Source organism: Arachis hypogaea, chromosome 7 (genome assembly GCF_003086295.3).
Source record: "Arachis hypogaea cultivar Tifrunner chromosome 7, arahy.Tifrunner.gnm2.J5K5, whole genome shotgun sequence".
Lineage (NCBI taxonomy): Eukaryota > Viridiplantae > Streptophyta > Magnoliopsida > Fabales > Fabaceae > Arachis > Arachis hypogaea.
In genome coordinates, this window is record NC_092042.1 from 2,350,671 (window position 1) to 2,374,215 (window position 23,545).

Sequence of the window (23,545 nt, forward strand, 5' to 3'; positions counted from 1 at the left end):
CATGCTCACGCAGGTGGGAGAGAAAGAAGAACCACGACTCAGCATTCTCACCCTCGACTAATGCGAATGCAACAGGGAGTATGTTGGAGTTCCCGTCCTGTGCAATCGCAACAAGCAACGTTCACCCATACTTTCCATACAGATGGGTGCCGTCAATACTAATTAGAGGCTTGCAATGACGGAATGGCTCGATACAAGGTGGAAACGTTCAGAATAGTCTGTGAAAATAAGCTCGAGACTCGTCCAACTGTCCACCGACACGAACAGGGCTCGTCCTTAGGACTGCAACAGTACCAGCCATCGTCAACTGGACTCCTAACACCCACCTTGGGGGCTCGTTGTATGACTCATCCCAGTCACCATAAATGAGGGCAACAGCCTTCTGCTTCACCAACTAGACCCTCCTATAAGTCGGCCTAAACCCAAAGTATGTGGCGGTGGCATTTAGGAGCACCTTGATGCTGACGGATGCATCAGCCCTAACCATTGGCATAATGAATGCCGATATCACATGGTAATCCAAACTCCTGTGGTCACTGGAAATGAAGGTGGCGAGACAAGTATACGGTCCGTTGTAACGTTTGACCTCCCAAACTCTCTTTCGCTGTCGAAGACTAAGCCGAATTAACCATGTGCACTCATTACCGAACTCAGAACACTTGCCCACATACCGGCGATAGTCAGACTCCACGACCTTGTATTGTACCCCTCGACGAATTCTGTAAGTCTTGACACTTAAGAGGGCCTCTTCTTTATCCGGAAATTGCTTACCAACCTGAAATTCTGTCAGATCTGCAGACCCTTCAGCATCTCTAGCGCCAAATCCAGCCAGCTGCCCAGGAACCCCCTCCTACCTCATGGCATCCAAGTCCAAAGAGAAAAAATGTGGAGGGTACTACTGCGTGCCAGAGCTAGAACCACCGCCTGCCCCAGTAGGCTCACTTACTCCAACATCATCGCCACTGTCATCAGCAATCATATCCGGCTCGATATCATCGTCCTCTGGATCATCCAAGAATCCATCTCCAACCCCAGCCGGTACAACACACTGTAAAGAGGTCCGCATATATTCTCCTTCTTCGACCTCGTCGCCTACACTACCGTTGAGATCAACAACGAATGAAGGGGAGGCGACATGTTGGACGGGTGGCTCGTACGCAGGGACGGAGGAAGATGCAACGGCTGGTCTGGAGCTAGAACCGACTACCGTGTCTAAAGTGGTGGTATTCCGGTTTGAACCCCCGAGCTAGACACCGCGTCAACTAATTTTGTCAACAGTTCTGGTGTCTTCACCTCTGGAAACTGCCGGTGACAATGAAACATGAACTGCAAGTCATCATCACTCCCGATTGTGAAACAATCGTACTTTACGGTTTCCTGGAGCACCGTGATTGGAATTCGATAAAAAAACTTCTTAACCCGTTTCACACCTTCTAGACCAAGTTTCAGCAATACAGAGCTAACAAGGTCCTCATACCTCGTCGTAGGCCTGACGATAATACAGAGAGGATCCTTATTAGTGAACTTCACACCGGAACGAGTTTTTCTCTTAATGGATCCTCTGTGGTGAACCAACACTACGAAACTCTCCTCACTAGCCATCTTACCTCCCCTCTAATGGTAGCAACTTACGTTCACACCATATATATACAGGTCTGGTCCTCACTAATTCGAACCAGTCTAGTACAAAATATGGTCTGTGTAAATCGAACCAAACTGGTTCGAATTACTTAATATGTGTAATTTGAACCTAATTGGTTCGAATTACAGAGTAGGAGTTCGAACCAAATTGGTTCGAATTATATGGTAAAGGTTTATAATGTGTAATTCGAACCTATTTGGTTCGAATTACATGAAAATTAATTTGGTTCGAACTACATAGAAATGTGCTTTGATTGATTGATAAATCAGATTTTGCTTTGGCTTATTTGTGTCAAATTATTCTCTACTTGGCTTGTTTACATTTTTTACTCTTGTTATTATTACACTATATTGATTGAATCAATCAGCATCTATTTTTTTTTCTTCATTAATAAGCTCATTAGTGACTTGCCTGTTAATAGACTAATCTTGTTAACAAATCAAAATTGACAACTACAAAAATCTTCTACGTGTTGTGATAAGATCATATGTGGATGCCCATTTCCAAAGTAACTTAGTTTATCAAGGATGACTCTATTTATTATAGTTTGAAAAATGTCATATTGTACACCTATAAATAGAGGCTCAAGCCTCTGAATAAAAACACACACAGCAATAATATAACTAATATATTCCCTCTCTCTCTTTCTTACTATAAAGCACTTATTTTCTTTTCTCTTACTGCACACAACCAAATAATAAGAAATCGATTCCCTTTTATGTTGCAATCAAATACCCTTCTTCTTATATTACTATTACAATTCTTTCTCTTCTTTTATTTTATAAGTATTTTAAATTCTATTTTCTATTACTCTTTACATATAATATTAATAGCAATATTAACCATCTTTATTATATTGAGATAGTAACAATAAACAAATGCAATTCTCTCTCTCTTTATTTTTAATACTTTTTCTTATCTTTGTATATATATATACACAATACAACATATAATATTATTATATATATATATAAATATTATTGAGCTAATTATATTAATAATAGAGTCTTCTATTTATACATCTTTATTTTATATATCTTTTATTTCTTTTACAACACGTTATCAGCACGAGACTCTGATCAAATCTTTAGGAAGACTCAAGTAATATTTTCATTATGTCGAAACTCTCTCATCTTGAATTCAATGCTCTTGATATATCTGGAAACAATTATTTATCATGGATATTAGATGTTGAAATCCATCTTGATTCAATGGATCTTGGAAATACCATTAAGGCTGAAAATAATGCATCCCAGAAGGATAAAGCTAAAGCCATGATTTTTCTCCGTCGTCATCTTGACGAAGGATTGAAAAATGAATATCTCACATTAAAAGATCCTGCAGATCTTTGGAAAGACCTTAAAGAAAGGTATAATCATCAGAAAACGGTAATACTTCCTCAGGCCCGATATGAATGGACGCATTTGCGTTTACAAGATTTTAAATTTATAAATGAATATAATTCTGCAATGTTTCGAATCACCTCACGAATGAAATTGTGTGGGAAAAAATAACTGATCATGATATGTTGGAGAAAACTTTCTCAACCTTCCATGCCTCGAATGTGCTCCTGCAGCAGCAGTATCGAGAAAAAAGGTTTAAAAAATATTCTGAGTTAATTTCTTGCCTTCTTGTTGCCAAACGCAACAATGAGTTGTTATTGAAAAATCATGAAGCGCGCCCAGCTGGCGCCGCCCCATTTTCTGAAGTAAATGCGGCAAATCATTTACCCCAGAAGAGGTAAATGGCAAGCTTTTAATAACAAGAAAAATTATGGAAGGAAAAAGAATTATGTTCAAAAGAGAGGATCTCACCAGAAGTGGGATAAAGAAAGGAATATCGGGTAGAATAAATCAACAGAGGAGAAGTGTTTCCGCTGTGGTGGAAAGGGCCATTGGTCACGTACCTGTCGTACCCCAAGGCACCTAGTCGATCTTTACCAGGCATCTTTGAAAAAGAACGACAAAGGAAAGGAAACAAATTTTGTTTCAAATGATGCTGAGAACTCCACCACTCATTATGATGTATCTGATTTCTTTGAGGACCCTGAAGAAAATATTGGTCATTTGATCAATGATTGAATAGTTTAATATATGGGATTGTGAAGTATATATGTAAATAAATAATGTAAAGAACTTATTGTTAAGTTTTATTTTCTATGTATTTAAGTTTCAAATGTGATGTACATAAATAATGAAATATTAATATGAATTTTGAAATTATTAAATGTGTCAAATTTTAAAATAAAATTTTAGTATATGACATTATTTTATGTACAGTGTTTCTTAGAAAAATAATTCTGATCAAGTATTCAATTTAACTGTGCATACTACTCATTTTATTATTATTTGTTTTTGAAGAATGGCAAGGATATGTAATGAAGATGTATGCCTTGCAGATAGTGCAAGTTCGCACACTATTCTCAAAAGTGATATATATTTTACCCATCTTGTGCCAAAAGAGGAATATGTTAACACTATTATTGGCTCAGGCAATGTGATAGAAGGCTCCGGAAGAGCTATAATTTTGTTTCCTGGAGGAACAAAATTTATAATAAATAATGCATTGTTGTCTACCAAGTCTCGAAGAAACTTGTTGAGCTTTAAAGATATTCGACGAAATGGATATCATATTGAAACTATGAATGAGGGAAATCATGAGTATTTATATATCACAACTCATGATTCAAATAAGAAAGTTATATTAGAAAAATTACCCTCACTTTCATCTGGGTTGTATTATACCAAGATTAGTGCAATTGAATCACATGCCACTGTAAACCAGAAGTTTACTAGCCCAAATGAATTCATAACTTGGCACGACCGATTGGGTCATCCGGGAACAACCATGATGAGGAGAATTATTGAAAACTCTCATGGACATTCACTAAAGAACCAGAAGATTCTTAAAACTAGTGAATTTTGTTGTGCCGCATGTTCTCAAGGAAAGCTAATTTTAAAGCCATCACCAGTAAAAATTGATTTGAGTCTCCTGAATTCCTAGAAAGGATTCAAGGTGATATATGTGGACCTATTCATCCACCATGTGGATCTTTTAGATATTTTATGGTCCTGATAGATGCATCTTCGAGATGATCACATGTGTGCTTATTATCTTCTCGCAACCTGGCGTTTGCGAGATTACTGGCTCAAATTATTCGATTAAAAGCACAATTTCCAGAAAATCCAATTAAAGCAATTCTTCTTGATAATGCTGGTGAATTTACTTCCCAAGCTTTTGATGCTTATTGTATGGCTAATGGAATAAGTGTTGAACATCCAGTAGCTTATGTTCACACACAAAATGGGTTAGCAGAATCACTTATTAAGCGCCTCCAATTAATTGCTAGACCCTTGCTTATGAGAACAAATCTCCCAACCTCGGTTTGGGGGCATGCTATTTTACATGCCGCAGCACTTATTCGTTTGAGGCCAACGAGTTATCATCAATTCTCTCCTATATAATTAGCTTTTGGCCAGCAGCCAAATGTTTCCCATTTAAGAATATTTGGGTGTGCGATATATGTTCCCATTGCACCACCTAATCGCACCAAAATGGGACCCCAAAGAAAATTGGGGATATATGTTGGATATGATTCTCCCTCTATAGTGAGGTATCTTGAGATACAAACTGGTGATGTGTTTAAAGCCCAGTTTGCGGATTGTCATTTTGATGAATCAAAATTTACAACAGTAGGGGGAGAGAGTAAGCTTCCTGAAAAGGAACTTAATTGGAATGCATCATCGTTGATGCATTTAGATCCTCGATCAGGACAATGTGAACTAGAAATTCAAAAGATTATACATTTGCAAAGAATAGCAAATGAATTGCCTGATGCATTTTCCGATACAAAGAGGATAACCAAATCTTACATACCAGCGAAAAATGCCTCAATTCGAATTGACGTCCCAGTAGGACAAGTAGCCACTGAAGCAAATTCACGCCAGAAGCGTGGCATGGCGAAAAATGCCCCAATTCGAATTGATGTCCCAGTAGGGCAAATAGCCACGGAAGCAAATACACGCTAGAAGCGTGGCAGGCCTGTCAGTTCCAAAGACAAAAATTCTCGAAAGAGAAAAGAGGTAAATAATATTCCTGTTGAAAAAGACATAGTAAAGACACCTGCAGTTGTCCAAAATTCTGATATAACGTCAGAAGACGTTCAGGTACCTGAAAATTGTGAAAATGACGAGATCTCAATAAATTATGTCTTTACAGGAGAGAAATGGGACCGAATAAGACAATTGTCAATGAAATATTTGCATATAATGTGGCATTGAATATCATGCATGAAAATAAGGATCTTGAGCTAATATCAGTTGAAGAATGTCGACAAAGAAATGATTGGCCAAAATGGGAAGCAGCCATGAAGGCTGAATTAGACTCACTTGCAAAACGTGAAGTCTTTGGACCTATAGTCCGTACACCTACAGATGTAAAACCTATTGGATACAAATGGGTATTTGTGAGAAAACGAAATGAGAAAAATGAAGTTGTGCGCTATAAAGCCCGACTTGTGGCACAAGGTTTTTCACAAAGGCCCGGTATAGATTATGAAGAAACGTATTCCCCTGTAGTGGATGCGATAACATTGCGTTATTTGGTCAGTTTATCTGCATATCATAAACTGCATATGCATTTAATGGATGTGGTAACAGCCTATTTATACGGCTCATTAGATCGGGATATCTATATGAAAGTCCCTGAAGGACTAAAGATATCTAAACCATCCAGTGAATATTCACAAGAGTTATACTCAGTCAAATTGCAAAGATCTTTATATGGTCTAAAGCAATCTGGACGAATGTGGTATAATCGTCTTACTGAGTATCTAGCCAAAAACGGTTTCAAGAATGATGACATCTGCCCATGTGTTTTCATAAAGAAAACTACATCTGGGTTCATTATAATTGCTGTGTACGTTGATGATTTAAATATCATTGGGACTCCTGAAGAGATTCCAACAATTATAAAAACTCTAAAAGAAGAGTTTGAGATGAAAGATCTTGGAAAGACTAAATTTTGTCTCGGCCTGCAGATTGAGCATATAAAAGACGGGATCTTTATTCATCAAACAACATACACAGAAAAGATCTTGAAGAAATTTTATATGGATAAGTCACACCCATTAAGTACCCCAGTGATCGTAAGATCTTTGGATGTGAAAAAGGATCAATTCCGTCCTAAAGAAGAAAATGAAGATATCCTTAGTCCTGAAGTACCATATCTTAGTGCCATTGGAGCACTAATGTATCTTGCTAATAATACGCGACCTGACATATCATTCGCGGTGAATTTACTAGCAAGGTATAGTTCCTCTCCAACCAGAAGACATTGGAGTGGAATCAAACAAATTTTTCGATATCTTCATGGAACGGTTGATATGGGAATGTTTTATCCCTACGGATCCAAGTCACAACTAGTTGGCTATGCAAATGTTGTGATAAGATCATATGTGGATGCCCATTTCCAAAGTAACTTAGTTTATCAAGGATGATTCTATTTATTATAGTTTGAAAAATGTCATCTTGTACACCTATAAATAGAGGCTCAAGCCTCTGAATAAAAACACACACATCAATAATATAACTAATATATTCCCTCTCTCTCTTTCTTACTATAAAGCACTTATTTTCTTTTCTCTTACTACACACAACCAAATAATAAGAAATCGATTCCCTTTTATGTTGCAATCAAATACCCTTCTTCTTATATTACTATTACAATTCTTTCTCTTCTTTTATTTTATAAGTATTTTAAATTCTATTTTCTATTACTCTTTACATATAATATTAATAGCAATATTAACCATCTTTATTATATTGAAATAGTAACAATAAACAAATGCAATTCTCTCTCTCTTTATTTTTAATACTTTTTCTTATCTTTGTATATATATACACAATACAACATATAATATTATTATATATATATATATATAAATATTATTGAGCTAATTATATTAATAATAGAGTCTTCTATTTATACATCTTTATTTTATATATCTTTTATTTCTTTTACAACACTAGGTACAAAAATTAATAGGTTATTTATATTTGTATCACATACAAATTAGAAATAAGTTAAATTATATATATTTATACATAATATATAATTATTAATTTAATAATTAATTTTTTATATATTTAATATTTTTTATATTTATATATTATATTACATTATTTTTCATAAAATGATTACCTATTAAAATAATTAAATTTATCGTAATAAAACAATCAAATATGTCATAATTGAAAAATCAAATATTTTTAAAAGTAATATAATTAGTTTTTTTTATAAATACCAAATACATATTCCTAGGCAATAATGAATTAATTTTACATAATGATTGGATTGGATCACTTCAAATTTCAAAAACAAGTTGGTCAAATTCGAATTTGAGTTAACCAATTATTCCACTTAATTAGGTTAACCCTTCTCCAAGGCACAAAAACAGCTTAAAAAGGATTAAAAATTTGAGTCCAACAATAAAACCCTAACCCTACCAAAACCATTGTTGCAGCCACCAAAGACCCTTTTTTTTTTCTGAAACCTTAGAATTAATTCAATAATGGCTTCCTACGGATCAGAAACTCCAGAAAAAGAATTGCGACAGTGGTTAGAGGCCAACGTCCAAGAAACCGGCTGCGCCTTCAAATATGCATTGGTTGGAGGATCCATCTTCCACTTTTTTAAAGGCTTATACCGCTCGCCGAATGGAGCACGCCTCATCGGCGCGTGGCACGCTATGGGAGTGAACGCGCCGCGCGTGGCCGGTAAGTTTGGGGCGTGGTTCGCTCTCAGCACTGCCGTTGACATTGCCTTGGGCTATGCTCGCCAGAAAGACGACCTTTGGAACCCCATTGCCTCCACCACCATCCCCACCGTACTTCTCTGCATGCACCGTGGCCGTGCCGCAACCCTAGGCTTCGCGTCCCTTGCCGCTGGGTTAACCGTCGCTATGGAGCTTTCGATCCCCATTGGTCGGAGGTACATTGCTGAACTGGATGATAAAAAGTGCCGCCACGGTCGATGTGGAAAATAATCTTCTTCTTATACATACTTTAATTGATTTGATTAATTTTTTTTTTAACTCAATATTATTATCAGTGTATTGTGGTTCATCTTTCTCATTAGCAAGTAGCAAGTGCTTTTTTTTTTCCTAACTGATATATGTATTGGGATAATTTACAAAAATATATAGTTTTTTTTAATCTCTTAAATAAAAATATGCATAATAATTTTTGTTATGAAAATTTTATAAAGTTAATTAATTTTTTGTTACGATTTCATATTTAAGAATTTATAAAAATCTTGATTTTTTCTATCTTAATAAAGCTCAAGGGTGAATAAGTTTTGGAAAGTTAATTATAAATTTGATACATACTAAAAATAAATATAATTCAAAGAAAATAAAATTTTCTATATTTTTTTTCCTTTTTGTTTTTAACAAAGATAGAAAGAAAATCGAATTACACACGTTTTAGATTTACGTCTTTTATTATTATTATTATAAATAATTATGAAAAAAAATTCTAAATAATTCTGACAATTATTTATTTTTAAATTTTATTTTTATGGAACTAATTATCTTCTATATTTTAAAAAAGTTAATGTTATTTTTTTTTTACAAGAACTAATCGATTCCAAAACAAAAATCAGGAATCGGAGTAGATATGTTTTTTGTCAAGGAACAGAATGAAATATTTACTCAATAATTATTTTCATGTAAGCGTTTCTTGTATATATCACTTTTTCATTATCAACAAATTATTATCATGTGATACATCCGTTTTATTAGATTTGATGATTAATTTTTTATGTGCATATAATATTTTATTAGCAATAATGTATTGATATTGAACATTCATTCGAGAGACAGATTATTGAGAATTTGCAAATATAATCCTCAACTTTGCGAGGTTTTCTACTTTTCTTTTGATCTTTCATATTTTATTAATAAAGTCGTCATTTGCTTTTGGTTAATTTCTATGGCTTTTTATTTCCGCATTTTGTTGTGGTTAATTATTTATTAGACTTTTATTTTTAAAATGTAAATAATATTATTGTTTGACACATGTTTCTCAAACATCAATAATATTGTTACTAGTGTATTAATAAATTTAGCGTTTGGACACATAGTAAGCTAATAGAGCGATACTATACTATTTTCTCGTGATATGGATATATTATATATGACTAAGAATTTAAATTTTGATATACTATTATTAGTGTAAAATATTTTTATGAATACATTTAACTATATAATGGTGAAAATTCAGGTGTAGTTGATTTCATTTGAAGTTGATATTTAAAAGTTATTAATTTATTTGACTAAATTTTCATCTAATACTTCTCAACTATCAAATTTAGCTGAAGTCGGCACCTGAATCTTGAGCGAACTGATATATGTATTGGGATAATTTACAAAAGGAAAAGTATAGGGTACCAACATATCATCTGCCAACTTCTGCCAATTTTTATTTATATTTGTGTTTCATGAAAGTGTGTTCATAGATGTGTCTAATAATTAATATATTTTAAATACATATATAAAGAGACACATCCAGAAAATATATCTATAAAGACACTTCTATTAAACACAGTTATAAAAAAATACATTTTTATTAGACACATCCACGAACACATTTTCATGAAACACAATTATAAACCAGAGTTGGCAGAAGTTGGCAGATATGCTGTTGGTAACGTAGCGGAGCCGTTTACAAAAATATGTAGTTTTTTTTTTTAATCTCTTAAATAAAAATATGTATAATAATTTTTGTATGAAAATTTTATAAAGTTAATTAATTTTTTGTTAGGATTTCATATTTAAGAATTTATATAAAATATTGATTTTCTCTATCTTAATAAAGCTCAAGGGTGAATAATTTTTGGAAAGTTAATTATAAATTTGATACATATTAAAATAAATATAATTCAAAGAAATTCAAATTTTTTATTTTTTTTCCTTTTTGCTTTTAGCAAAGACAGAAAGAAAATACCAATGAGTAATAGTTCAAATGACATAGTCTTCCTATACTCAATTAAGAAGTTGCGGGTTCGAGTCTTCTATCTTTGGTAAAAAAAAAAAAAAAAACAGAAAGAAAATTGAATTACATACGTTTCAGATTTACGTCTTTTATTATTATTATTATAAATAATTATTTTCATGTAAGCATTTTTTGTATATATTTTTTTTTTAAAGATAATAAGGTTATATTTTATTAATTATTAAAAAATAAAATACAAAAATGTCCAAAAGTAGGACAGCATAATAAAAAATGGAAATTTCCCAAAAACACTATATGAAGATATTCATGTAACTTTACGTGGTCAAAAAACGAAAAAAATTTAAAAAAAATAATAAATTAAATTGAATGAAACTTGCGTAATAAAAAAACGATCTAAATATATAATTATTGATCTAATAGTTAAATTTTTATATATACTTAATATTTTTATATTTATATATTATATTGCATAATTTTTCATAAAATAATTAACCATCAGAATAATTAAATTTATCGTAATAAAATAATCAAATATGTCATAATTAAAAATCAAATATTTTTAATAATAATATAATTATTTTTTTTTATAAATACCAAATACATATTCCTAGGCAATAATGAATTAATTTTACATAATGGTTGGATTGGATCATTTCAAATTTCAAAAACAAGTTGGTCAAATTCGAATTTGAGTTAACAAATTATTCCACTTAAATTAGGTTAACTCTTCTCCAAGCCACAAAAACAGCTTAAAAAAGGTTAAAATTTGAGTCCATCAATAAAACCTAACCCTACCAAAACCATTGGTGCCGCCGCCAAAGACCTTTTTTTTTTTTCTCTGAAACCTTAGAATTAATGCAATAATGCGTTCTTTACTATCCGAAACTCCAGAAAAAGCATTGCAACAGTGCTTAGAAATCACCGCCGCAGACGCCGGCGACGCCTTCAAATATGCATTGGTTGGAGGATCCATCTTCCACTTTTTCAAAGGCTTATGCCGCTCGCCGGATGGAGCACGCCTCGCCGGCGCGTGGCACGCTATGGGAGTGAACGCGCCGCGCGTGGCCGGTAAGTTTGGGGCGTGGTTCGGTCTCAGCGCTGTCGTTGACAATGCCTTGGGCTACGCTCGCCAGAAAGACGACCATTGGAACTACATTGCCTCCAACATCATCCCCACCGTACTTCTCTGCATGCACCGTGGCCGTGCCGCCACCGCACGCTGGGCGTCCCTTGCCGCTGTGTACAGCGTGGCTACGCAGCTTTCGTTGCCCATTCTCCAGAGATTCGAAGCTGAATTTAATGAAAAATATGGGGATAATACCAAGTAGCAAGTGCTTTTTTTTTTAGTATATATATTGGGATAATATGCCTAATAAATTTTGTTTTGAAATTTTTATAACAATTAAATTTAATATTATTTTAATATTAAATAATAAATCAAGGAGTAATAATTTTATTTATTTTTAGAATATAATAATTATTCATTAATAATAATATATAATTTGTTATTAAATTAAAATATTTATATTATAATTTTATTTTTTCATGATTAATAGACATTAACTAAAACAAAATTAATTTATTTATTTAGTCAAATCAAATTATTAATATAATTAATTGGCTATCGTTAATATGATAAAATAAAATAAAATATTAATTGATTAATGTATTTAAATTAATCAAATAAAGTCACCAAAAAAAATCAAATAAAATAAATAAAAAATACCTTTAAGAACATGTCGCATTGTTATTAATTGAAAAAATTCCATTTTATTAATATATAATAGATAGATATTTAGTTTGTATTTATTTATATATAATAAAAAAAATTATAATTTGAACAAAAAGGTTAAGGATTCAAGATTAAATCAGTTAGAATTTCAATTTAATTTTTAAAATTTTAATATATTAAAATTTTAAAATTTTAATATATTAAAATTTTAAATGAGTCAACTAACTAATTTTATAAAGAAAAATATTAGGTCAATAAAATTTATTTTTTGCTAATAACAAAAAATGTTTAAAAATGTGAGTTAAAAGTATGTTATTAAATTAATAAATTAAAAAAATTAAATTAATAGATAAAATTATTGACCAAAAATAATAAATTTTATTAGTTTTTAAATTTTTTTAATAAAACTTTCACTAAATTAAACGATTTCAGTATTTTTTATGTGTATATAAATAATATTTTATTAGCAATAATGTATTGATATTGAACATTCATTCGAGAGACAGATTATTGAGAATTTGCAAATATAATCCTCAACTTTACGAGGTTTTCCATTTGCTCTTTCATATTTTATTAACAAAGTCGTCATTTGATTCTGGTTAATTTCTGTGGCTTTTTAATTTCCTCATTTTGTTGTGGTTAATTATTTGTCAGACTTTTATTTTTAAAATGCCAAAAAATTATTGTTCGACACGTTTCTCAAACATTAATGGTATTGTTATTATTTTATTAAGGCTAAATACTCTTTTCGGCCTCTAACCTTTTAGTTGAGAGACGACGCACTCCTTAATCATATGTAAACCTCAATCAGACCCAATTCATTAAGGAAAATGGATAAATCGATCCTACTGGATGACAAAAGATTGCTGCTGAAGTATCAGATAATAGTATTACTTGTCACCTCTCAAATAGTTGTTGGGACTAAAAATCCCTCTTCCTATCCTTTCTTCTTGTTCTTTTTCCTTTTCCTCATCTTCTTCCGATTCCTCCTCATATTCTTTTTTAAAAATTTTAATTTATAATATAGCCAAGCTCACTATATCGTTGCCGATAACATAAATTATAATCAACACAACAAATACAATTAAGTTCACTAATTTCATCATAATCGCATAACCTAGGATTTGAGAGAATAATACTTACTTTCACTAAAGATCTACTACCTCAAAGTAGTTAGCTGACAGAGATTGTGAGGTTGGTAATGGTGGCTGGCGATTTTTCTGGTGCAGCTTCAGCGAGCAACAGTAGCAGTGACAAGATGGCGACAGTGGCAATTTGACAGCTCAAAGACTGCGACATAGACAAGAAAAACAAGATGTAAGGATGGCGACAGCAGCAATGGCATCGGCAACTACGGCGACATCAGTTCCGTGGAGTCAGAACGATAACTACAGTAGAACAAGTCAGAACAAATGCAAACCAGCGGTGTGGAAAAATGAAGAGCAGAAGAACGATGACAAAAGTACACTAGCAGAAACGGTTACAGTGCAAAGAGGTAGAAGCAGCAGCGAAGGTTCATTCTCGAATCGACGAAGGCAACAACAATGGGGGGCTGGGGAAGAAGCAAGGCACGGTATAGGAATAGGAAAGGAAGAGAAAGCAGAAAATAGAGATTGGTTCGTTGATGGTGGTGTTGCGGCGATGGTGGTGAAGGTGAAGCTCCATGATGATGATGACTGGACAAAGAGAAAAGAGAAGAAGAGAAAGAAGAAAAGAGAAAAAAGATGAGAAGAGAAGAGTTTTTTTTTGTTCGAGGAGTGTTAGGGGCAGTAATTTGTGTTTGTAACTATTAATTGGCCATCAATCATATTTTTAATGATGTGAGATTACATCAATTGACCATCCAATGATGAGAGATTACTCATTTTTCTTTTGATGATTAATTATTGACCACAAAATACAAAAATTGCTGGCCTCTAAACTTTTTTTTTATATTCGAAAAATAAATTTTTAGTCTTTATAACTATTTAGAGTTGAGACATCAGTTTCAACTTGATACATCACCCTTACAAGTTGCAACTATTTGTTAACCAATAGTCAAAGTTAATTTGTCAGTTGTTAACCAATAGTCAAAGTTAATTTGTCCATTCTCTTGTGCGCATTGTTCCTTGGATAAAAGGTCAGGAATCGAAAAAATATGGAAAAGTATACGTTACCAACACTTAAGTCTGCCAACTATTACCAACAATAATTAATAATTAAAAAAAACACTATTAAATAAATAATTAAAAAATAAAAAAATCTGAATTTAAATAATTCTGTTCAAAATGTACCCTAATTCTATTTTGCTTTCACCCATCTCTAAACCTTACCCTCTCTGCGTTGTGCCTCCTTCTTTTTCTTCTTCTTCTTCTTTTCTTCTTCCCTATTCAGCGCCGACGTTGTCTCCTTGAGAACGCCACTTTACTCAGCGCCGGCGTCGCCTCTTTCTCCCTCACCTCGGTGTCCTCCATCGCGCCGCACCACCCGCCCTCACGTCGCTCTCCTTAACCGTGCCTCAGTGGGCGCGTCCTTCCTCATGTAGTCCTCCACCCGCTGCGGCCCAAATGCCGCAGCATCGTCGCGCCGCCCTTTCATCGAAGGCACGCTCGCCACCCTAGCTGCCGATGGCCTCCTCCCCGCTTGCCACCGCGCTTGCGACCCTGTTCGCCACAACGCACGCCCACCAACATGGTAACTACTTCTTCTTTGCAGTGCTGTTTCAACTTTCAATTTTTATGTTCCTCATGTCAGTAATTTTTCAATTCTATTTTTTTTTCAGTTCAGAGTAAATAGTTATTTCATTTACTAGGCTTCAGGTGTTCTTTTTACGTTATTGGATTTATTTAAGTTGGCTTTGCGATCTTTGTATGTTTTGAAATTTCAATTTTCTTCTTATTAGCTTTGCTATAAATTAAAACAAATTATTTGTTTGCAGTTCCATATTTTAATATGATTTGTGTAAGCTGATTTGTAAGACAGTATGCCCATATTAACTTCTTAGATAACTTAAATTTTGCAACTTTTCCAACGATCGTAAGGATCAAGGATCATGGGAATCAATAGAGGGTCTATTCTACTGTTCTGCAAATCTTGTTTCTCTGACTCCAATAAGATTCTTGGAGAGAGTAGCAAGTTTTTGCAGGGAGAGAACATCACTTGTTTATGGTTCTTTTGGTGTATAAATGGGGTGAGACACATCAAAAGTGTTTGAAACTTGTACTAAAAAAAATATTAGGAAGCATCCTTAAATTCTTTAAGGTGAATGAATTCAATCATTGATGCTATTATATATTCAATGTTGTTTTGAAACAGGTTGCAACATTATCACCTAATGTTCTAGCAGAAGTATGAGCTGCATTTTGCGATCCTAATGGCTGGATCCATTATCTTCACCTTGAATTCGTGCCTCAATGCATCCATGGTTTCAGTCCTGCTGGAGCATTCACAAGCTAAGATCCTCTTTGTAGACTACTAACTGCTCGAAGTCGCGCACAGCGCATTGGACCTGCTATGCAAAAGAACATCATCAAAATTGCCAATTCTAGTCCTAATTGATGACTCTGGTTCTGATTTAACAATTGACACTTCTTCAATTAGTTATGAGTATAAGATGCTACTAGCAAATGGTGACAAAGGGTTTGAAATAGTTAGGCCAAAGAGTGAAATGGATCCTATAAGTGTTAATTACACCTCTGGAACCACACAATGCCTAAAGGAGTAGTTTATAGCCATAGAGGCGCGTATTTGAACTCGCTCGTGACAGTTCTATTTCGAATGGATATCTTTCCGATGTATTTATGGACAGGTCCTATGTTTCATTGCAATGGATGGTGCCTTTCTTGGGGCATGGCAGTGCAATTCGAAACCAATATTTGTCTTAGGAAGGTAAGGCCTAAGGACATTTTTGATAATGTGACAAATTACAAGGCTACACACTTGAGGGGAGCTCCTAAAGACGTGATCCAAGTGTAGCAGATAGAAAGTTATTTTTTGTTTAGCTAGTTGTATATTAATGATATAACAATTTTTTAAACTAGTTCTGGAATATACTTGGTGCTCATATTAAAGATTCTTCTCATATGCATGTTCTTTAATTTCACGATGATCATTTGGATGGAATGGTTTTTCATGCAGGATTATGGATACCTCCAGATCAGAGATAGATTACTCCGGCGTTTCCAATGCATTTGGCAAAAGTATTTACTCCCAAAGAGGATGCACAATCATTTAACAACAGTTAGTCACTTTGAACTCACCTTTTGATTTTACCATTCTAGTACTGAGTAACATTTATCATTTACAGGTATGTATATGAAGAATACTCCATTGTCATCAAACAACATAGGTGGTCCGAATCATATAACCTTCAAGTTTATTGACAGATTAATTCAGCACTTCAAATTTATAACCTTCAAATTTATTGTTTTGTTTGGTTTCATGAACGATGAACTTTGGGTTCTACTCAATTATCTTCAGATCATATGACAAATAATTATTTATTTTATTTTTATTTCTGTAGTCTTGATTAAAATAAAGTTAGTCTTCTTTACTAAAGGTTTGGAATTGTATTCAAAGTTTAGGTTAGGGTGCGCCGGAACAAATCTAAACCTTACCTGATTTAAAGTAGTTATGAAATTAATGACATATCCAAGTAAGTTTTAAACAGAAGACACATTTATTAAAAATACATTTATTAAAGGCACATCTAACAGCAGACACATCTATTAAAGACACATCCCTGTTTATGAAAATCATTTAGTTAGAAGACACATCTATTAAAAACACTTCCAACAAAAGACACATTAATTAAAGACACATCCAAATAAGTTTTAAACAAAAGACACATCTAACAGAAGATACATTAATTAAAGACACATCCAAATAAGTTTTAAACAAAAGACACATCTAACAGAAGACACATCCATGAAAGACATATCCAAGTATTAATTGGTTAAAACAAAACAAGTGTTTAACAAAAGTAAAATGATATCTTCTGAAGAAGCACTCTTTAACATATCATGAAAATTAGATAAATCTACTGTCTTCATTTCTAACAACTTCTGCTTGTATGAAAATTAATCAAACAAAGCATCTTAAGAACCTATAAAAGAATAATTTAACGAAAAATAATGGCTCCACCAAGCTAGTACCATTTCTGCCTAAATGAATTCAAAGGACACAAGAGAATGTCATGACATTCTACTTCTTATTCCGAAGAACATACAAGTTGGCTTTCGACATGTTTTTGGAGCATCTCATCATTTGTAAGATTAGGTGAGGAAAGGGTCTTATCAAGTCTTTCTCTATTCTTCTCCATCTATGCATCTTCCAGAAAATTGGAACAATCCTTCTCTCAAAAATTCATGTCAAACACCATGTGATCAACCACTTACAAGCTCCTACTTTTCTCCTAAATCAACAACAGAAGAAATTCACCATAGTTATAAACAAAGACTAGTTATTCATGATTAATTCAACATCTCATCATAGTGAATTGGTGTTTAGTAATGATAGCTTTTTAGTAAATTCAATTCTATGGTGTTTCCATTATAGCATATAATCAATTAAAAGTCAATAAACTCATCATAGCATATAGCTAAAAAACCAAAAATATCAAGAGAAAAAACCAAAAAAATTCTCCAAAAATATCTCTTAATGCTACAATTTTATATGAACAAAATCAAACCCAATTTCAAATATATCTTAATACATGTACACTACCTTATGCAAGAAAAAATTAACAAACATTCAGAACAATAACATAGAAAAATAGGTTCAAATAAAAAACTCAAACATCTCTTTTTGCTTAATGACAACAAAGGAACATATATATATGTTAGCACTTTGTAGTAAAAGACACATACTAATACAACCTATTATTTTGCTTTTTCTATGCTTTACTTCTTCTCTGATTATTCCTCAACAAATCTTACATACAATATAAAATTGTGAAAAAAGAAATATGCGGATCTTAAGAGTAAATTTTGATTTAGCATATGCTTTCAGAAAATCAAACTACTTCTTTTTGCTTAATGACAACAATCAAAGATCCAAGGGTTACAATCAATTAACAATTCAGCAGTACAAAACCAAAACTAATAGACAATTTAGCACACACTATCACTCTAAAGACACATATGTAGTAATATTCAATTGCTGCAATTACAAAAAAAAAAAAACTTTTTCTCCCTTTTCCTTCTCCTTTTAAATTAGCATTGCAAAACATCGTTCCAAGTATACAATTGATATTTTCAATACCAAATACACCTTTATCACATTCAAAATAAGTTTTATCCAAGATATATAAACACAAGGGAATTAGTTTTCCATTCTTCCTTGTCTAACAGTAACCAAAATTTCAATGAACCATGTTATATGAATGTAATACCCAATGACATGCTCACATATGAAACCTGTAAAATTCTAGGTTTCTAAAAATCGTAAAGTAGCACTTATCTCTTATTGCAACACTGGCGCCGAAGGAAAGACAGGTTGCATGAAGGGACTCCGCCGCGAAGCAGGAAACGACGGTGTGCTACGGGGCTAGGACGCGAGGCAGGGATCGGCGCTTGCTGGGGACTCACAAGTCGAACAGCAATGGGGCGCAGGTAAACTTCAGCTGCGGCGTGTGTTGAGGCGCAGTCGGGGGGTGGTGTAGGCTTGACAGGAGGATGCGTCTTCAACGGGGCGCGATGGCAACATGCAACAGAGGCGGCGGCGCTTGGGCGACTGAGCGAAGCAAATCGAGATGGTTGCTGTCTGACGGTCCGGCAGCGTTGACTACTATTGATGGCGGTGACCGTCGAAGATTGCACGAAGAAGAGGTTGCGCGGCGCTGAAGGTGGAGAATTTTGGATATGGCTGCACAGTAAAAAGAGGTGGTCAATTTAGGTTTACAATGGTAAATGAGGGACAATAAAATTGACCTAAGTTAATTTAGAATGTAGTTTTCTAAATTTTATTGGGCTTTAGAGTCCAGCCCAACTCAAATTGGCAGATCTTGACAGATATCAAGTTGGTAACGTAGCACTACTGAAAAAATATTTACCCTTGTATTAATAACTTTGGACATATAGTAAGCTAGAGCGATATTATACTATTTTCTGACTTCTTGATATGAATATATTATATATGAATTAAGAATTTAAATTTTGATATATCACTATTAGTATAAAATATTTTATGCATATATTTAATTATATAATAGTACATTAATAAAAATAATTATCTTTTATATTAATAACGTAAATAATTATATAAAAAATAAATATAATTAAATAATTATATAAAATATTTTATATTATTTGGGCACCTAAATTAAACGCCATGACTAATGAGGAACTATGTATGGTAACCCTTAGATAAAAATTGACGGTAAATTTCTCATATTAAAATAGTAACTTACGACATATATTGCTACTTGTCATTTCAATAACAACTTCAATTAGGAGGAACGTAACACATGCATGGCAATTAATACATACGTGGCCTGGAATAAAACTCCAGAACTGAAAGTAAAATTGATGGAATAAATTTTTGGTCACATGTATGTAAGTTACCAATTTTATCTTCCAACAAATTATTTTATTTAAAATTCATCGATTTATCAATTAACAAATAATAAAAAAAAGTTCCAATTTCCATTGATGATAAATTCTATAAATTTAAACATCTTTTAGATAGACTTCTACGCATTGAAAAAGAGAAATTAAGAATAATAAGATGGATTCGATATCTTATATAAATTAAACTCGATTCAATAAAAACCTTCTTGAAATCTACATAGTCATGTATATATATAGTTCTTCTTTGTTCTTCACCACTATACACCAATCATTTGCGTAAGCTTTCTCCAATAACTGAAACAACGGAAAAAATTAGTCAAACAACGCAGGTATGGCTGAAGCCTGAGGCAAAAAAAGGGCAATAAAGAATGGTAAAGGAAAAAAATGCTATAATAATTTGAAATACTTTCAACAAATAAACAAACTTTACATTATTCAAACTGTCGAATTTTTTTGAAGTTTATGACATTAGGATTAGCCGTGAACTAAGTTTGTTATGACTTTAAGTAGGTTGCTAGTTTTTTTTTTTTTTTTTTGGGGGGGGGGGGGGAGGGGAGGGGAGGGGACTGGGCGTCCCAAGGAGTTGACTAAGATAAACTAAAAGGGAGTGTGTTGGACTATCTTTCTTGTTGTATCTTTCAATTGTATTTTTTTCTTTAAGAAAATTGAGAAAAAAAATTAAGCTAATTAATGCTACCTTTTATCCTCCTTGGATCGCTTATTTCGCTTAATGAATTCTGTTGGAATATCACATCCTCTATAAGATTGTAGTATTGGTCTTATATCAGTTGGACGCTGACGGGCAACACCTGCAAAAACAGAAAGTGTGTTAATAATTCATAAAATTATTAGAAGTTTTAAAAGAAACTAAAGAGTTTTTTTTTTAAATAGTTTCTTTATTTTTTAAGATATGGTAAAGGGAATATGTCATTATATAACAATTTTAAAGTCTAATTAAGTGTATAAAAAAATCAGCTAACAATCAACTATTACATATAAAAATATGTATTTGGTATCTCAAGAACTTTTTATTGCACTACTTTAAATAATAAGTTTGATTATTCTATTATAATAAATTTGATTATTTTTATAATTGATTATTTAATTGAAAAAATTTGTAATTATATAAATGTATATAAATACATAATAACTAATTTAATGACTAATTTTTAATATGTACTTATCAACTTTTAAGATTTAACATATATAGAAAGCTTACACTTGAGAAATGGTATAAAATCTAAGAGAGTTGTGTCATCTTTATCAAACCCTTTGCATGGTTTCATAGGGACGCAATTTTCTGGTTGAAGACAATTTTCCAAAGCGTGGCCACTTAAATAAATAACTTTAGCTGGATCTCTGTTTAGTTTTGAAAGATCCTACAGAGAAAATCAAATAAAGAAAACGGAAAATAACATCTCAATATATATAAGAATACAATATACGAAACATTTTATAATGAATATATAAATGACAAGATTAGGCACACATGACATATATAATAATACTATTGGCCTAGATTTCTTATTTGATTTTACCTCATATACAAGCAAAATTGCACCCTGTATTTACTTTTCCATTGTTGATAACTTCCAAGGAAATTCCAGAGAGAATTGAACAAGTAATAACAGAGTAATACTTACTCTAAAGTGTTTTCCATCTTGATACTTAGTAGCTACCCTTGATAAGCTATATATAATGCATCTTTTAGTGGGATGTAGCTTATTTATTACTGCTTCTACATGCTGCACAAATCAACAAAACAAGAATACATTAATATTGAATGAAAATATTAAGAAAATAACAATTCATGAGATTATATTTGGCAAGTGTTTAAGAATAAAAAATATAAAAAAGCCAATTGATATAAAAGAATAGAATATACAGAAGTTTTATCTTTTATTTTTGTGTTTCAATTATTTTTCATTTTTGTATAAAATATGGAAAAAAAATTTATGTCACACCAAAAACATTTTATTATGTTTGACTCGGTTAATAAAATAAAGAAAACATTATATTACCCCTTGATTTTCCTCATCTGTATACACCACAATTTCATAGAGGCGAGATAGATGTTCCAAGAAATCAACAACTCCAGGTCTCTTGACTGCCTCCCAACAACCTGATCGCTTTACATGCAAAATTAAAAGAAAAAACTTTAAAATAAAGATGCTTCACCATTTTTTTTCTGAATTTTAATACAAACAAAGAATGGCATATTTTACAATTGAAGCCTAATTCATTACCATTCACTAGCTCATAGTAAATTAATGTCTCATCAAGATCTAGAACAAGGGTATACACATGTTTTCCTTCATCAGGAGACAAGTCAGGGAGGAGTTTATCTTTCCATGGCTCAGTATAACTCTAAAAAGAAGTATACGAATAACAAAGATTAATATCAAAGGTAGAAAATATAGTTATTTTTTTAAAATGTCAAAACCAAAATAAAAGGATAAAAAGAAAGAAAGAAATAAAATACTCGAATAATTCCTTCAATTAGCGTTCTTTTTTCCAAATAAAGCTCTATTGCTTTAGTAGGCACTGAAACATTGTGTTAGAAAGAAATATGATCAGCATGCAAATAAAAGCATAATTAAATAAGAATATTGATTGATGACTAAATTTTTTTATATACACACAAACATTAATTCGAGACAAGTGATGTGAACCTGAGATTGCAGTTGAATATAACTTGTGTTGAAATTTCTGCACAATAATTAGGGTAACAAATAATGAAGGCATGCATGGCTGAAAGCAAAATCAACATGAAATCGAATGTGCGATTAAAGAAGCTGTGAGCAGCACTCACGCCAAGAGTTGTACATCCATTATCGCCAGCACCAGAAGCAGTAGCGTACTTGGCGGATTCACGAATCGATTTTGTTTTCTCTTCAATTTCATCTAAACTATAAGCTGATGAACACAAAAATAAACTTCACATGAACCTTTCGAGATCAACGCAATGATTTAATTCAGTGACGATTAAAGCTAATTTAACATAGTTTCCGATCCGATCTAATTCCGATGATAAGAATTAAGAAATTAAACGTACCGTAGGAGACGTATGCAGTGAAGGCGGTGGATCCGGTGAGTGCAGAAACGGCGGCATATTTGAGGAAGCTCCCGATGCGAAGTGAGGAGGCGGCTGCAGGAGGATTAAGATTGGTGCAGAGAAAGCGATGACGACGGAAACTCAGTAAGAATTCACCGACTCGTTTTGAGCGAAGAACTCGCATTCGTGACAACATAGCTAGTCGATATGCAAGAGTGTGTATGAAGAGAAGGAAAGGGTTTTAACTTTTAAACAAGTAATTAGGTTATTATTATTATTTGCATGCAAACACTCTAACCCCTTCCGCAAGAGTTGCCATGAAGTGAAAGGGAGGAGCAAGACATTGTGATCCCAGAGTGGGCTTCCATAGTCTCAGGGAAATGGGCTTGGGCTTTAATGGTTTAACCTACCAACGTTTTAATTTCATTGCATTGTGCATTACCACATTTTAGCCTTACAGAAATGCAAGCTCTTTCTTCTTTTCTTAGTCGATGTTTTGGAAAAAATAAGAAAGCAAAGTGAACAAAAAGGCTTTATGCAAATTTTCTCTTTGGA

The 23,545-nt window shown here is 32.8% G+C and overlaps 3 protein-coding genes and 1 pseudogene across 4 annotated transcripts; 3 read left to right on the plus strand and 1 right to left on the minus strand.

Moving 5' to 3' along the window:
• The first annotated feature begins 8,213 nt into the window (after nt 1-8,213).
• On the plus strand, nt 8,214-8,687 carry LOC112703878 (mitochondrial import inner membrane translocase subunit TIM17-3-like). Its single transcript, XM_025755507.1, has one exon. It carries the CDS (start codon nt 8,214-8,216, stop codon nt 8,685-8,687), a length of 474 nt encoding a protein of 157 aa, XP_025611292.1.
• A 2,832-nt stretch (nt 8,688-11,519) lies between these two features.
• On the plus strand, nt 11,520-11,984 carry LOC112703879 (mitochondrial import inner membrane translocase subunit TIM17-1-like). Its single transcript, XM_025755508.1, has one exon. The coding sequence runs from the start codon at nt 11,520-11,522 to the stop codon at nt 11,982-11,984; it is 465 nt and encodes a 154-aa protein (XP_025611293.1).
• Nucleotides 11,985-13,711: 1,727 nt separating this feature from the next.
• LOC112703880 (probable CoA ligase CCL13) lies at nt 13,712-16,814 on the plus strand (annotated as a pseudogene).
• Nucleotides 16,815-17,361: 547 nt separating this feature from the next.
• Nucleotides 17,362-23,321, minus strand: LOC112701908 (mitochondrial import inner membrane translocase subunit TIM50). Of its 2 annotated transcripts, XR_003153879.3 has the most exons (11): nt 22,991-23,321; nt 22,748-22,851; nt 22,608-22,644; nt 22,418-22,479; nt 22,182-22,302; nt 21,957-22,057; nt 21,579-21,680; nt 21,155-21,314; nt 20,633-20,744; nt 20,138-20,229; nt 17,362-19,231 (listed from the first exon to the last, which is right to left on the minus strand). XR_003153879.3 is itself a non-coding variant. In XM_025752707.2 (10 exons), the coding sequence occupies exons 1-10, from the start codon at nt 23,184-23,186 to the stop codon at nt 20,193-20,195; spliced, it is 1,032 nt and encodes a 343-aa protein (XP_025608492.1). In that variant the 5' UTR covers nt 23,187-23,321; the 3' UTR covers nt 19,992-20,192. The 2 variants fall into 2 exon arrangements, 1 of the variants encoding a protein (XP_025608492.1); XM_025752707.2 differs by lacking the exon at nt 17,362-19,231 and having other exon boundaries at nt 19,992-20,229.
• Nucleotides 23,322-23,545: the final 224 nt, after the last annotated feature.